The 18,177-nt window shown below is 40.5% G+C and overlaps 2 protein-coding genes across 2 annotated transcripts in view; both read left to right on the top strand.

The window, feature by feature from the left end:
* LOC124613063 overlaps nucleotides 1-16,902 on the top strand; it is a 118,604-nt gene extending 101,702 nt beyond the window's left edge. Inside the window, exon 5 of the mRNA XM_047141646.1 lies at nucleotides 16,119-16,902. Within this exon, the coding sequence (XP_046997602.1) occupies nucleotides 16,119-16,185 (67 nt within the window). The 3' untranslated portion in view covers nucleotides 16,186-16,902. The remainder of the gene's footprint in view (nucleotides 1-16,118) is intronic.
* LOC124612558 (proline-rich receptor-like protein kinase PERK2) lies at nucleotides 16,198-16,725 on the top strand. The gene has a single exon (XM_047140833.1). The coding sequence runs from the start codon at nucleotides 16,198-16,200 to the stop codon at nucleotides 16,723-16,725; it is 528 nt and encodes a 175-aa protein (XP_046996789.1).
* Nucleotides 16,903-18,177: the final 1,275 nt, after the last annotated feature.

The following is an 18,177-nucleotide window of genomic DNA, read 5'->3' as shown; positions in this document are numbered from 1 at the left end:
ATTAAGTTTCTAGTTTCACTGACAATTTCTTCCTTGGTGGTGCTGCGAAGTGAATTTGTTCCTACATGAATGTAAACACCTTTGTAGATTCTTGTGGCTTCACCTAAAGATCTCGGATTTGAATTTCGAATATTGATTAAGTCGTTATTTAATTGATGGATCCTGATGCCAGGGAGAATGTCGAGTCTCGATTTTGGCACATCAACATTTTTTAGTAGTGAGTCACCTATAATGAGAAAGTCTTGATTTTCCTTTTCAGTACTGTGACGACTAATTGGCTTTTTCTGCATGAGTTGTTGTTCCAGTGATATTTGTTTTTTGAATATGTGTTTTCCATTTGCACACTTTTCGTGTAGCCAGTAGTTACACATCACACACCTGATTCCTTTTATAACACGTTTTTGACGTTTTTTACAAGCTGAAGTATTCAACTTATTACTTTTAAGGAGCACTGTGTCACTGCACTTGTCTACTGCCGCCATCTTGCATTAGGTCTCCTAAATTCATATCATCTGATGCAGACTGTATTCCTTCCAGCCAATGGACCATTAGCACAGCTTTAGTCAACATTTTTGTTCATTCTTCATTACTAGAGGGGCATTCTGTCAGTAAAGGGATAAATCGCCTTTCAGACCATGAGCCACAAACATTAAGATTTAAAAGAACTTGTGCAGACACATGTTATATTTAACTACAAACTATTTATTACTGTTACTCCAGTGACAACAGAGACTTCTTTGGACCTGATTAAACAACAAATATGGCGGGAACTTAATAGCACAGAAAACATATACGATAAATATGATGCATTCCTGAACAGAGTTCAGATGCTCTTTGAACGTTACTTTCCATTACAACGCTTAAGACAGGCAACCTGGATAGGTTACTAATGGGAAAAGGATATAATGTAGGACAAACTACGAATTATATCAAAAGTTTAGGGATAGGAAGAAGCACCTTCATTACTCCATTACAAACAATATTCTATGCTGCTTAAGAAAGTCATTAAGAAGGCAAAAAGCATGTGATAAGCAAATACAATAACTAACTCTAATGAGAAAACAGAAATTATATGTTCAGTCGTGAAGCAAGTGTCTGGAGCACTGGGACGAGGCTATTAAGTCTATATTTAGTAAAAATATTTTTGTTATTGATAAGTCAGACGTAAGAAGGACGATAGAAAGAATTGCTACGCTGTGGTATAGAAGGTAACTGAAAAAAGTGTACAATGAGATAAACAGAGATGATATGTTTGTGAAACTCTCTAATTACACTGAAGATGTCCCGATTTATGATGGTTCCATGGACATTACAAAAGACGCGACAAGCTCGTTAGTAGGACAGGATATGTGATGTCCACGGAGAGCAGTGCGTGCTCCGCACCGTGCACTCATGCCGGCCACAAGGTCGGTGAGAGTTGTCGCGGTAGGGCGTTCCACGCCTCCACCAGGGCGGCAGACAGCGGCTGTGCGGGCGTTAGCGCGTGTGGACCCGTTCCACACGTGCTGGATGGCGTTTACATTTAAGTTGGGGGAACTGGCAGACCACTCTGCTCGCCGAATAACCTTTAGTTCCGAGACTTCCACCACCTGCATTTCCATACAGTCGCGCATGACTGAAAGTTACTGCCGGTATTCGCTGATGAAGAACGCTTGACAATTCCGTGAATGTGATCTGTCAATAGTATGTTCGTAATTACCTCTAGCTTCAGATCTTCTCCTTCTGCATTGCCTCGCTCCTTCTCTGCAGTAGCTATATCAAACTTCTGTGGGAAAGCGCTGTGATATTGGAAGATTATGTTTGCTTTTACCCACTAGCAAAGAAATCATGTTACTACTTGTTCTCAAAATCCTTCTCAGTTTAACAGTCCCCATAACATTTTCAACGTACCAATTGAACATTTACATTTAAACCCTTAATAACCAAACTCGTTGACAGACAGAACGTTACTATCCAAAAGTCAAGAAATATGTAAGTAATTGATTATGTAATTCCGTATAATCTTCTTTTGTTGTTCTTTCCGGACCAACAGCCACTGTCTTCCCGACCTCTTCTTCTTTGGCATCCACGACACTCTCAGGTTGCGACATCAAAATGTAAACAGCTCCTTCCACAGCAGTAAAACACTCGCCCTCTGTCGCTCTTTGTGGCTGTACTGTGCTACGTTTGTGTTTCGCATCTGCGCATTAACAGATGGTTCAAATGGCTCTGAGCACTATGGGACTTAACATCTATGGTCATCAGTCCCCTAGAACTCAGAACTATTTAGACCTAACTAACCTAAGGACATCACACAACACCCAATCATCACGAGGCAGAGAAATTCCCTGACCCCGCCCGGAATCGAACCCGGGAACCCGGGCGCGGGAAGCGAGAACGCTACCGCACGACCACGAGCTGCAGACCATTAACAGAAAATGAGAGCACAGTATGTGGTCTTTCATCTCCTACCACTACCATAAACTGAGGTTTCTACACGACAATCTTTCCTCAGCACAGTGGAAAGGAAGTGCCACTTGTTCTTATCTTGAATAGTGACATATACCAACACAGCTCTCCTGTCTAAGATGAAGGATGAGTTGAAATCACAGTATTGTATAGCTTTGACTTTCCATAAATTACTGTTCTTCTATATCAAGAGGCTCTTAAATTTAAGCATTATTCACAATCTTTCCACAACAATCTACTCACATTCAAATATTTTCAGTTAATCATTTTTCCATTTGCTATTCCTTGGTTCATCAGATATAGGTTTTATAACCTCTTTATGTCAGTGTATGATAATTATTATTTCACAATGCATGCTAATTTCTGATGGGGTATGCCCTTCTTGGTATATCTGTATACTTTCATCATATTTCACACTCTACACGTCAGTGTATGTTGTTTTTATTACCACAAATTAATGAATGACTTTAAAAGAAAATTTTTGAGACTTTACTTCAAAATACCTCCCTAGTCATGAAAACCAACAAGAACCATTTTCCATGACTAATTAGGTTTTTTCTTTCGTTATGTATGTATTGACAGTGGGTAACCTATGTAACTGCTTTGCAGCCACATTGTTCCCTCAATTTGTTTCATAAACAACGTTCTAATCTTTTAATTACATAAGGAGTTATATTTTTTCATTGCCACACACTCTGTTGCTCCCATATTCAAATCTCAGATTTGCCTTCATACAACATTCACGGAAAAACGAATATTCAATAGAATCAACATTGACCTGGTAAGTCCATATGCTTTAGGTATTTAAGAGAACACTTCTTTAAATGTCCTTCCTCTTACTTTACAGTTCTATCCTTTCATAACTGATTTACTCTCATCCAATCCTCTGGATAGATACTGGGAACATACTTTATTATATCTGAAATGCAAGTGTTCCTTCAATATTTATTCCCTACAAAATTGCTTCAGGTCATTCCTTTCCTGGACTCACCTGACCATGGATTAGACTATTCCTATAGTTTGGATCTCCCTATCCTTTATTTCCTGACTCCCTATACATCCAGATACACTTCACCTACAAGAGGTGTAATAGTATGTGTAGTTTTTGACTTTTCCTTTTCAATATTAACAATGTTGATGTTTCTTCATATCACAGTGACCTCACCAGGTTATAAAACACATCTTTTCTTTTACAATATCACAAGTTCACCGCAATATTCCTGCCTTGCACATGATAATGACGTATTGTTCTTGTTGACGAGGCAACTACAGTTGCCATAAACCTCTGTCCTATTGTCCTATGTAACTTATCTCCTGTATTTACATGTTAGAATTGCATAATATCCCTTGCCAGCGTTGAGTGTACTACTATTCCTCTCTTCCCCATTCCCCCCCCCCCCCTACTTACAGTGTGATGCTCCTAACACATATGTTTAAGTATGACTGAATTAATTCTAACTATCCATGTCACCTTTCCATGTCCATGTCTTATACATGTGATATCATACATCTCTGACCTAATACAGGTTGTAATCACCATTATGTGCTTTGCTCTTTGTCATAATAATGATAATAATCTTGGATCATTCATTGGTTGGCTATTTTTGTAGAGGCGTTAGAAGCCAGCTAAACCCAAAAAAGATCATAACTGTTTGACGTTTTTCATTTCTGGGAATCTTCGATGGCTTTTATGCTGTCTGGTTCTGGTCTAATTAATTTCATTCCTACCACGTATCCTTATAATACACAGTGTTCTTCCCAACTTTGAATACTAGTAATATATCATCTAGATATACCTATAATAATTCTTTACCCAGAGCTTCTTATGAACACCGAGACCAATATATTTTGACCAAAAGTTAATACTATTTAGAGTATATAAAGTAAATAAGATTTACCATCCAAGAGTAAAACAGTACATTTTTACCTGCCAGTAACGGGCTGTCAGATCCATCAATCTGAATCACATTCCTTACTCAAACTTAACTAACAAATCATCGATAAATATTGGTCTGTCCATTTCTGTTTCTATATATTTGTTCAATGTATGGGCATCTAAAATTAGGTGCACACCTCCTGTGGCTTTCTTCACTGCTAGTTAAGGGTTATTATATACCTTGGATTCCTTTCCATTACCTTATTTTCTACCGTCTTACTTATTTCATCGATTGTAACTGGTCTTAAACTCACTGGAACTGTATATAGCTTACATAAAGAATGGTTTGTGATTTTTTTTTTCTGAAAGCTACAAATTTAGTTTCCACTCACTCCTGGATTTTCAGAAAACACGCTCCTACACATAAATAAAATAACATATAAATCATTTTGTTGTTCCTTAGTTAACAGACGTGATCCATGACCTTTGTAACTAATTGATTCGATTGACACATTAATGTCTTCTGTTAGTTCTTCGTTACTTACTATTTCAGCTGTAGCAACTAACTGTACGGTATTAAATGATAAGTTGGTATTATTTCCTACAAGATTCACCTTAAATTTTGCAAGATAATTCTGAAAATCGTGATTCTAGTGTAATAATTTACTGTCGAAGTCCATTTTTACATTGTACATTACTAACCAATCTATATCTAAGGTAGGCCTATAACGTGACGTTAGATACCACTAACAAAGTTTTCATAAACTTAAAATAATTTATTTCTATAGATAATCGGATCTTTTATCAGATTTGATTCCTTTTCGGCCATTGATTTCTATAATGCACACTCTTGTCACCGACAGAACATGATCCACATTTCTATTTCTGTTTGTTTCGGGGTATTCCTGTGATACTGATGAAATTTTCCTTCCTCTATCTCTGTGCACGTTTACTCTCTTTCCCCACACATTTTCTCTCATTAATAGTTTCAGTTGTTCAATCTCCTTTATTTTATCCTCTTGTAATAGTCACTCCCTTGTACATATCATATGAGTAAAAGGTACTAATCGTTTGGTATATGGCCTGCTATTGGTTTGTTATATCCTGGACCCTGGCCTGCATTCCAGGATGATGGGTGTTTTCAGTCACTACTATAGGACATATATCCATTTGAGTATTACGTTTAGAGTTAGATGACATGTTCCATTGTCCTTGTTGTTCGTGTTACTCGATACAAAAGTACCTGTGAACTATTACTTCCTCTTGTATTCATTTTTCCGTTTTCCCTAACATTGGGCCTTCAGTCTAGGTAAGTAAAATTACTTCCTTTTCGTCACTGACATTTCGATGGATGGCTGTTGCCCTCATTGTTCTCTGGATATGTAACTCAAGCAGACCGGTATTCTTCCTGATTGTAATCTCCTCTTTCTTTATATAATGTGTGTAACCCTTCAATGAATGTTAATAAATTATCCATATTAGCCCATCCACTATAAATAGCACAAATCACACACTAAGATAACCATCACAGAAAAACCTGTAGTAAATGTTTTCGTCTAGTGGGTTGTCTGAATATTTTAATATGGTTAAACGCCACCGAAGAGCTTTCTTTTATGGACCCAATATCTATTATAATGCTTTGTTTGGGACATGCTGCTACCTTGAATAGCCGAATTTACCACCATTGCTGTAATATTTCTCCGTAATCTATTCCACCAGTGCTGGATGCCGAATGCATCCGTGACAAAATGCCCATGGGTAAGAAGTACATTACCACAATAATGTTGACTGGTGAGTGTATTGTGTTCAAAGATTTTAGGTCAGTATGCCCAAGCACCATTATGCCAGCCCACATCATAAAACCTAGACCACCAAGACTATCATGTTTGACAATGTTCTTGGGTTCATTAATTGTTCCGAACCCTCCCCATCTCAGGGTATGTCCAGAATCCCTACTCAAATTAAATCTGCTCTTATCCGAGAAGGGCATACGACACCATCCCAGTTCTTATGCTCTTGGCACCATCGCAGATAATTGGACACAGTCACGTCACTGTGATACTGCACTCCTTCCCCATGTGCATTTTTTCAAGTGTGCATTTGGCCCAGCCTTAATTTTTATGGATGACAATGAGCCACTGCATCCAACAGCACTAGTGGAGGCTTCCGCAGCTCGTGGTTTGGTGGTTAGTGTTGCTACCTCCGGATCACAGGGTCGTGGGTTCAGTTCCCAGGTGCGCCAGAGATTTTCTTCGCCTGGGGTTTGGGTATTTGTTTTGTCCTCGTCATCTCAGCATCGTTGAGGAAATTGCGAGATTGGAAGGGGCTCTTGGAACAAGAGGATAATCGGGAATCGACTATCCTGCCAGATCCCCCTACTTAAATCCCATCGACCATATGTGTAATAGTTTGGGGAGATGTATTACAGCACATCCAAGTGCACCAACGACCATCCAGCAGTCGTCAACCATACTGGTGGAGGAGTGGAATGTCCTACCACAACTACTCCTAGCCAACCTAATGGCGAGCATGGGAGAATGTTGCAGAGCATGCATTGCTATCTGTGGTGATGACACACCCCATAAAAATCATATGACGAGGGCCTCCCATTGGGTAGACCTCTTGCCTGGTGCAAGTCACTTCGGTGACTTGCGCGTCGGTGGGGATGAAATTATGATGATTACGACAACACAACACCCAGTTCCAGAGCGCAGAAAATCTCCGACCCAGCCAGGAATCGAACCCGGGCCCTTAGGACTGACAGTCTGTCGCGCTGACCACTCACCTACTGGGTGTAGACCATCACTAATCTCACTGACTTCATTGTAATTATTGTCTGTGAACAAAAGTGTCGTTTCTGTTCAGCCCACAGGAATTTTTCTTTCAGCTATATTCTGTTCTACACTGTGGCAGTTCGTCCTATGTATGGTCCAAGTTTCATCGAGCTGTTATCTCACTGTGACATGTCTTGCGACAATTTCTTTTGTCCTTAAATTTTGCACACCATTGTATAACTCTCGTAGGAAATGCCTTTTCAAAACAAGGGAGAGTCTGAATTAATAATTACGTTACTGAAAGCTAACGACTCTAATGGATGGGATACAGTTTCTAGAACGATACTAAAGCACTGTGCTGGATATGTTAACCCAGTACCTAGCCACATTTGTAATAATTCCTTTGGAATGGTCAGTTTCCTGAACTATTAAAGTAGTGCTTTATAAAAAGGAGAAAGGAATAATGCAAACAACTTGAGATCCATTTCTACTCCACTGGTATTTGCAACAGTTATTGAAAAGGCTGTATATATAAGGGTAATTCATCACTGCAGTTCACATAATTTGCTGTCAAACGTACAGTTTCTTTTCAGAAGAGGTTTATCAGTTGAAAACGCAATGTTCCCTTTTCTCTCTCAGGTACTGGACGCATTAAACAAAAAGCTGCAAAGCTGGGCATCTTCTTTGATTTGCATAAGGCTTTTGATTTTATGCATTATAAAATATTACTAGAGAATTTGGAGCATAATATGAAAGAACAGTAGCTCGAAATCGGTTTCTCTCATTAAGAACAGACTGCAACAGGCCATTCTCCACCATAATAATAACGGTCATGAGGTAGCGTCTGACTAGGGCACTGCTGTTTCTTATGTGTAGTAATGACTAGCCTTTTCACCACAGCTTCGTTTGCATACACGATCGACATATATACTGCGCACACCTCCTCCTCCACCCTTTCTGTGTCCATATCTACTTCATCTTATCCTCCCACTTCTTTCTGACCATCTGCTCCACCCCACTCTCTCCGTCTATCCATCTCTTCCTACCTCCTCTCTCATCCACGCCTCTCCCTGACTACAGCTTCCTCCCCCATCCCACTGTCCATATCCTTCTCCCACTCTGTCTGCTCATGTCCACCACCCCTCTTCCTGGTTCACGTGTCCAATACCTTTCTATACCTTCCACCTGACTCCTGCATGTCCCCTCCTCTCTCTCTGTTCATCTCCTCCTACTCCTCTCTCTGTATATTTCCCCCTCTCCTCTCTCTGTCAGTCCCCTCAACATTCCTCTCTCTCTCTCCGTGTCCTCCGCCCTCCTCTCTCTATTCATCTCCTCTTCCTCCCTTTCTCTGACTTTGAGTCTTGTTTATGGTTATTGCAAATTCAGATTCTGTAGTAGTATTCAAATCACAAGCCATAAATACAACTTCTTTGGTTCTGTGAAAACGGGATGCAAGGAAGAAAACAAAACAAAACTTTGCTGCATGAACAGTTTTTGTTCAAAAATATATATAATGACAAAAAACAATACGTATGGGAGAAATAGGTTGTCTAATGGTCTCTATGCACTGCTATCATAGTTAAAACTGTTGGAAAGAAACCAAAATCGCCCATTTTCACAGCAGACCTAAGTGCAGCATTTTTTCTCGCAGTTGGCTTTAACAGAAAATCTGCATGTTGTTGTTTAAAAAAATTTATAGCTTATCTCTGTCTGAATGCTTATCACAGTATCGTGCAATAATTTGAAGTAAATCGATCAAGAATGTTTGAGATCTTAGGTAACAACTTTCTCCTTTATACATTACATACATACTTATGTATAATATACACTAAAATATATATATCCTATATCTTTTGAATGTTCATTAGAACATCATATAAAAATTAGAACTAAATTGTTCAAGAAATTTTCGATATTTTTGGTATTTTGGTAATAAAGTTTCCACTTTATCAGTTAATTATATATATATATATATATATATATATATATATATATATATATATATATATATTTTCGATATTTTTGGTAATAAAGTTTCCACTTTATCAGTTAATTATATATATATATATATATATATATATATATAATTAACTGATAAAGTGGAAACTTTATTACCAAAAATATCGAAAATTTCTTGAACAATTTAGTTCTAATTTTTATACGATGTTCTAATGAACATTCGAAAAGATATAGGATATATATATATATATATATATATATATATATATATATATATATATAATTAACTGATAAAGTGGAATATATATAATTAACTGATAAAGTGGAAACTTTATTACCAAAAATATCGAATATATATATATATATATATATATATATATATATATATATATATATATTAAAAATAGGCATCGTATGTCCGTCGGAATGCTTATTAGAGTATTGTGGAAAAGTTAGAAGTACATCAGTCAGGAGCTTTTCGCGATTTTTGATAACCACTTTTCCCCTTAATATTGTACGTGCACGGTGTAATTGGTATAAGTGCAGATACTTCTACTGGCGACTGAGAACGGTGTACTGAACAATATTATATATGTATTGACGCTATTCTCATACTAATAATTAAAGTATTATGTTTTTAGGTTGTTTAGTATCTCCAAATATATGTGGCGAGAGCACTAATGTTTATTTTCCCCTGGGGAACAAGTCAGGTGTTCAAGTGTGGACACATGGATGCAAAGTGGCTTGCCTACACTGACAGATATAGTACACTGAATGGTGCAGTACAACCATGCAGAAAACATCAGGTTGTGACATGTTTTTGGGAAGACTATTCCACACGGAGAAAAAATAATCCGCACACTGATGTATGTATGTAAATATTAAGGTGCCACATATAAAAATACCTGTGAATCACCAAAGAAACTGGTATAGGCGTGTGTATTCAAGTACAGAGATATGTACACAGACAGAATACGGCACTGCCGTCGGCAATGCATATACAAAACAAGTGTCTGGCACAGGTGGTAGATCGGTTACTGCTGCTACAATGCCAGGTTATCAAGATTTAAATGAGTTTGAACGTGTTGTTGTAGTTGGCACACGACCGGTGGGACACAGCATTTCCGAGGTAGTGATGAAGTGGGGATTTTCCTGAATAACCATTTCACGAGTGTACCACGAATATCAGGAATCCCATAAAACATCAATTCTCCGGCATCTCTGAGGCCTGTAAAATATCCTGCAAGAACGGGACCAACGACGACTGAAGAGAATCGTCCAACGTGACAGAAGTACATCCCTTCGGCAAATTGCTGCAGTTTTCAGTGCTGGGCCATCAATAAGTGTCAGCGTGTGAACCATTCAATGAAACATCATTGATACGGGATTTCAGATCCGAAGGCCACTCGTGTGCCGTTGATGACTGCTTGACGCAAAGCTTTACACCTCTTCTGGGCCTGTCAAAACAGTCATTGGACTGTTGATGACTGGAAACATGTTGCCTGGTTGGATAAGTCTCGTTTCAAATTGTATCGAGCGGATGGATGTGTACGGGTATGGAGACAACCTCATGAATCCATGGACCCTCCATATCAGCAGGGGCTGTTCAAGCTGATGGAGGCTCTGTAATGGTGTGGGGTGTGTGCAGTTGGAGTGATATGGGACCCCTGATATGTCTAGATACAAATCTGACAGGTGACACGTACGTAAGCATCCTGTCTGATCACCTGCATCCATTCATGTCCATTGCACGCCACACATCCAGAATTGCTACAGAGTGGCTCCAGGAACACTTTTCTGAGTTTAAACACTTCCGCTGGTCACCAGACTCCCTAGACATGAACTTTATTGAGCATGCCCGGGATTGCTTGCAACGTGTTGTTCAGAAGAGACTGCCACCCCCTCGTACTTTTACGGATCTATGGACTGCCCTGCAGGATTCATGTTGTTCCTCCAAGCACAACGTCAGACATTGACAGATATGCGACTATGTATTACTTGCACCTGCTCGGAAACCTCCCACGAAATACTAGCAAGTGTGCAGCAGTAGTTCCATACAAGACTGGAAGTGTCTATTTACATTGCTTGTGGTCATTTTCAACTCAACCAGTGATGGTCAGTTTGTTTCGTTACTGTTCAGATTCCGCATAACTCGTGTATGCACTTGTAGGGTGTACTACCACAGGTATTGTTCAAGCTTCAGTGTGGGATCTTTTAAAAATACAATATCTCATAAAGGATTCCAATTAGAATCCTGTCCCCCCTCCCTCCCCTCCCCCCCCCCCCCAGCTGGGTTCGCAGGAGAGTTTCTGCAGAGTTAGGAAGGTAGGAGACGAGGTGCTGGCAGAAGTAAAGCTGTGAGGATGGGGTGTGAGTCGTGCTTGGGTAGCTCAGTTGGTAGAGCACTTGCCTGTGAAAGGCAAAGGTCTTGAGTTGGAGTCTCGGTCCGGCACACAATTTTAATCTGCCAGGAAGTTTCATATCAGCACACACTCTGCTGCAGAGTGAAAATCTCATTGTGGAAGGTCTTGAGCAATTTACTACAAATTTTTGCACATTACTCAAATGATAATTCAGATACACAAAGACAATATATATATGTTTATTGAAGAATTATGGAAAATTTTAAATAAACCATTCAACAACTCCTCGAGTTTTTTTTTTTTTTTCTTTTTTTTTTTTTTTTTTTTTTTTTTTTTTGCAACAGCATTGGAGAACGATTTCCTTTAATATAGTCATGTAGATTTTTGTGTATTTATTTATACACAACTTATATTAATTATGTAGCTCATGCCTGTATGAGCTTTTCTTAGAGTATTATGTAAAATTTAAAGTAAATCAGTGAAGAACATTTCAGGTATTTCACTAACAATATATATATATATATAATTGCAACCCCCCAAAAAATTAATGTAGAATAATGAAATTTCGTATATACATTTGTCTAGGTGACATGTTTAAGTGATTAACATTGCAAGTTCACATGTTAATGTAAGTGCGAGATAGGCCATTGCAAATGTGAAATGCTACCATCATAATTACCGATGTAACCGCCAGAATATTGAATGCTAGCATTCAAACATGCATGTATTGTGTTGTACAGGTGCCAGACGTCAGTTTGTGGCCTGTGCCTGATGCATTTGGTTGGTCGCTATAGAAATGGTTGATTAATGACGGTTGTGGATGACACAGGTGCTGTCGTCTGATTATTTCACATACTTGCTCGATTGGAGACAGACGTGCCGATCAAGATGGCCAAGGCAATATGTCGATAGACTGTAGAGAATGTTGGGTTACAACAGCGGCAAGTGGGTGAGCGTTATTGTATTGGGAAACACTGTCTGGAAAACGCTCTTTATGAAAGGCAGAAAAACAGGTCGAATCACCGAGTTGATGTACAAATTTACAGTCGAGGTGCACGTGATAACCACGAGAGTCCTTCTGTCGTCATAACAAATCGTGCCCCGGACCATAACTCCGGGTATAGGTCCAGTGCGTCTAGCATGCAGACAGGTTGGTTGCAGGCCCGTAACTGGCCTTCTTCCTACGGGCACACAGCCAACACTGGCACTGAGACACAACCAGTTTCCATCAGAAAACGTAACAGACTTTCTGCCTGCCCTCCAATGAGCTCTCGCTTGACACCAGTCAAGTCACAAATGGCTGTGGTTTGGAGACAGTGGAATATCTGCTGCAGGACGCATGGTTCGGAGCTGTCCTTGAAGAAACCGATTTGTAACAGTCCGTTGTGTCACTGTAGCTTCTACTATCGCTCAAAGTGTTGCTGCAGAAGCAGTATGAGGCGCCAGAGCCCTACGCCAAACATGATGGTCTTCCCCGCCGGCAGTGCCATGTGGCCATCCGGAGTTGGGAACACACATTCTCGTGACCACTGCTGCCAACAGGCACGTACAGCACTTACATTCCTGCCAAGTCTTCCAGCAATATCGCAGAGGGAACATTCACGCTCTTGTAGCCCTATTACACGACTTCGTTCAAACGCAGTGAGGTGTTGATTGTGGCATCTTTGTCGTCTCAAAGGCACTCTTGACTAATAACAACTCACCGCGCCCAGTCTCAAAGGCAACTAACACTCACGACCGTGCTTACGGCATACGTGATTTGCACCTCATGGTGGCGCTTCCATCGGCACTCTTACATGGCTGGTGTGAAATCCGAATAGGCGTCATCTTCCAGGTGTAGAAACACGCCTACCAACTTTCGTTTATGTAGCACAACTTCTTCTGGCGATGAAATTACCCTTCAGTGTACCTACACCACATATATTTAAAAATAAATGTGTAGCCTACGTCAATCCAAAAATTTATTAGGGTATCACTGAAAATCCTGAAGTACGTCGGTCAATAACTTTTCGAGATTTTTGGTAACAGCATTAACGAACGACTTGTCTTTATATAGTACCATAGACATGCCTTGTCATATGACAGCTGCTCCTAAGATATTTCTGTTTGCTATGACACTATCTTGCCATAAGGTATCATTGAAAGCCCATGTTTAGGATATTGTTCAAAAACTGAAGGCTGCTTGATTTACCTTTACAACAGAATCTGCAATTAGTCTGTTTTAGCAATTTCCATTCGCATATGACATATGCCGTAATGCAGGGTGGTCAGAAAAAGTCTGAAAAGCTGGTAAGGGTGCCGCAGGGTAGATTGTGCTGAGAGAGAGTTGTTCAGGAAAAATTTTAGATATATTGCTCGTTTTCAAAATGGTTCAAATGGCTGTAAGCACTATGGGACTTAACATCTGAGGTCATCAGTCCCCTAAACTTAGAACTACTTAAACCTAACTAACCTAAGGACATCACACACATCCGTGGCCGAGGCAGGATTCGAACCTGCGACCGTAGCAGCAGCGCGGTTCCGGACTGCAGCGCCTATAACCGCTCGGCCACAGCGCCGGACGCGCCTTTTGTGAGGTACGAGTATTGAGGTTAGCCAAAAAGGTCACTTTGCACGCAAATTCAAGTGAACAATAGAGCGATACAAAAATTGGAGATGGAATGATAGTAAGTAACGAACCTGATCCAAATGCTGAGCAGTCTCGCACGCTATCATCTACACTGTGAGAACAGCTGACGTTAACTGTATTTGACGGGCTACTTGAATTTGCACAGACAACAGCCTTTCTGTCTAACTCCAATGGCAAAACGGAAACGACGCAATATATGGTTTTTTTTCGGATCATTTATTTCTCAGCACAACCTTCGACGCGACAAACTTACATGCTTTTCAGACTGTTTCAGACCATCCTGTTTATTAAGATAAATCTTCCCATACATGTTGGTAATTTAGACTCAGAAACGGTGATGTAAGTTGACGAACCTCTTGTTGACCACTGTTCAAGAGTTTGGGAATTCTGACACTATCCTCTGAATATATATTTTCTTTAATGGCGTTTGTTGTTAGTAGCATGAGCTTATTGCCAACAATTAGCACCTTTCACTTAATACTAGGCAGAATTCCAGTCTGCATTTGGATTACACTTCACTGACTTCTGTGCACACAGGTGTGCAGTCCTTCTCTTAATGCATTTTCAGTAAGCTATCAGAAGAAGTAATGTATCTTAGCAGTAATCCTCGCACTTTCAAGACCAAACTCAAGAATTTTCTCATGACTGACACCTTCCATTCTGTCAAGGAGACCTGGAAAAGAAATTAAGCTAATTCTGGTGTCATATTTTTGATTATGCTAATATATACTTGTAGAAAGTCATCTGCATAGAATTCGTATAAATTTTATTTTATCTACTAACCTTTCCCACACAGTTTCGTCTGCATACATGTTCGACACATGTATTGCACACTCCACTCCCACCCTTTCTGTGGATCCATATTCTCCTCACCGAGTCTACACATCACCTCCTCTTTCCGACCATCTCATCCTTCCCCCATCTCTCTGTCCATACCCTTCTCCCACCCCTACCCATCCCAGTCTCGCCCATCTCCACCTCATCTCCTCACTTCTGATCTTCCCACCTCCCTGGCCATTTCGTCCTACCCTCTCCGCCCATCTCCTCCTGTCAGTCTCTCAGTCCATCTCGTCTTCCCACTTTCTCTCTTTCTCTGTGTCCATCTCCTACTCCCCTTCTCTTTTTCTGTCACTCTCTATGCCTCCCTCTTTCTATTTATCTCCCTCTAGCCCCTCTCCCGACAACTCCTCCTTCCCACTTCATCTTATTCATCTCCTCCTGCCCTTTGTCCCCATCCACCTCCTACTCCCCCTCTCTCTGTCCCTTTCCTTCCCCCTTTTTCTGTTAATCCCTTCCTACCTAGCCATCTCAACTGTTCCCAATCCATGCCCATTTGCACGTGTGGTCCGTAAGCAACAGGTTGATGAAGCAGCAGATACTACAAACACACCTGTCATGCAGGTCAATCTACCATTAGAGACTTGAAAACCGGTTTTTCTGCTGAAGTGTAGGCTGCCATGCAAAGGAGATCGATAAGGCAGGCAGCACTACTACAACACACCTGTGTCTTGCAGGGCAGTCTACATTCCAGGGGCTGGAAAGCCGTTCTATGCCACTAACTTTGAGGCTGCCCGGCAATGCAGGTCGATAAGACAAATGCTATTGCCACATAACATACCTGTGATACAGGGCAGTCTATACACCAGGGCCCGATAAAGACCTTTTTGCCCACATCACCGCTCATATTGGTGTTTTGAAGTAATAAAGTGCTGCTACAAGTGAGGCCAGCTGTTTCTGTGCAAAATTTGGTTGAAATCGATCCAGGAGTATGGGAGGGGATCTGGAACATTCACATGTACTCATACACTCTGCTTTATATGTACCGATACTATTACTTTTCTGATGCCACTTCAATGCAATGGCTCATTTCATAACCATAGAGATTTGCTCCTGAATTTGGTCCTATAGAACCCTTTTGTGCAAAATAAAAAATAAGTATACCTGAATTCTTTCTTGGCAGTGGTACAGTTGCAGGTGATAAATAAGCGACTTTCAGTGGCTATTAAATTGCACCTGTTCTTCTTGCAGTAATTTTTTTTTCAATAATGAGCTTTTTTCCTTTCTCTTAGATGCAGCGATGGCCCAACAAATTCGTTAGTGACGGGCTCTTCATCATCGTCCTCACGCGTAAATTAGTCACCGACCACGATGCCTGTCACGGGATCTGGCACCCCTCCCTCTGTGCCTCCCAGCACGCCACAGCCCTCGCCTTTGGACACCCCACTTACACCTTCACCCGCTGACTCGTCACTGACCACACCGTCACCTGACGCAACATCTGGTACACCTCCCACCACACCTGGCAACATGGCAGGGCCTACGTCTGCAGACATGCCGCCAGCAACGTCTTCAGCCACGGGACCATCCCAGCCGACACCGTCGTCCGACACGCCCTGCACTGCCCCTACTGTGACTGCCAGCACAGCACAGCCCACACCTCCGGACGTGCCAACAACGCCCTCACTGACGTCCCCTTTGCCCAGCACGACTGCTCTCTCCACTGCCAGCGAGTATTCCAGCCCGCTGGAAATCGTTCCAGACCCCAGTGACTGCTCCAGCTACTACGAGTGTCTGCCAACGAATAAGTGGACACACATCGAATGCATTTATGGATATTACTTCAATCGAGATGAGGAGAAGTGCCTTTATGGTTCTTGCCCTTACACTTCATGGTGATTCCTACTTCTGCTGATACATCAGAATATATTTCAGAGAGTAGTTCTGGTTCAGTTCTAATAACTACCTTAACTGTGACACTTGTATTTCATTCAGTTAGCTGTCTCAGCCAAGAGCATAAATTGTTGTTAATGCATTGATTTGTATCATTAACAAATAAATGATTATGTCCAGTAATGCATTATGTTTTCCTTACACAAACTGGTCTCAGAGAATCGCCTGCTAGTGTGTTACTACCTTTCGATGCCTTGAAGTTGCCTTTATTTCGGTCACTTGAATTCGTAACAAATATTTGTTTCTATTCCTGATAAATGTAGCCAATACATTTCACACTGTGGTTTAGACGCAGTACTCGTATTCGCTTGGTCGCTGGTTCAGAAATCCATCCCATCATTCACATATAGGTTTTGAACACTTTTTCTAAGTCACTTCGAGTGAGTGTCAGGATTATTTTTTTTAAAGTGTTATCTTTAAAAGAAGTGGTCGACCATCCCTCATTCCTCGAATCTTCTGCGTTTGTAACAAACTCACCTCGATTAACTGTTAAAACCTAATGCTCCTTCTTCCACCAAATCTTAAAGATGAAGTCAGAAATCATGTTCATCCCTGGTAGTATTCAAAGAACAGCCTATTGATGTAAATTACAATAGTTGTTAGATTGTAATGAGGAAAAGTATAAAGTCTATGCATGGTATATGTAGGGGTACCTGAGGGAGCTATAGACAGGAAAAGCAATAGGGGAGGAAACAGAGTGGAATAATTAACCAAATAACTGAGTACAATGAGCGCTAGCGCAACTCATTGGTGAAGAGGTTCATATGGGAATCAATGATACGATTCTACAGAAACTCACATTACACATTGACAAAACAAGCTGGTCTCCTCTCAGCCAGCGTTGTTCTTAATGTGAGCAACAGTGCATGCAGTGATCATGGATTTACCAGTAGCATGTGAACGACGCTTCATCGATGACCAAAGTCTATAAAGACTCCAGTCGAAAAATTGTAACAGTTTTAAAATTCATTTCATTCAAGCTGTTGATTGGGTGAAATACGGAAAGCATGACATCTGTTGCAATATAGGATTTGCAGAACACTGTACTGTGTGTTAATGTTGCTAAAATGTTAGTTGAAACCCTGCCATATGTTATTGTTCCTACACTAATAGAAATGCGTCACGTGCATGACTGACAAGGGAACATTCCAAAGCACAAATAAACGAACTTGATGAAACTTAGCGATTTGTATAGGGGGCAAAGTAATGCAATGTGTAACTTTTGTTTGTGCCAAATTTCACTTTTAAGGAGTACAGCACATCCCAAAACGTGATTTGGCATGTTAAGTTTCAATGGGATATCTTCACAACGATGAAATATAAAAAACTGTTTCCATGTAAAAGTTGATGCGTAATTAACGTTCTTGAAAACTGTATAATCAACTTTTGCAATGATTT

The sequence above is a fragment of the Schistocerca americana genome, chromosome 4 (assembly GCF_021461395.2).
Source record: "Schistocerca americana isolate TAMUIC-IGC-003095 chromosome 4, iqSchAmer2.1, whole genome shotgun sequence".
In the NCBI taxonomy this organism is placed as follows: Eukaryota; Metazoa; Arthropoda; class Insecta; order Orthoptera; family Acrididae; genus Schistocerca; species Schistocerca americana.
Note: the sequence above shows the minus strand (reverse complement) of the source record. Positions and strands in the feature narration are given on the sequence as shown.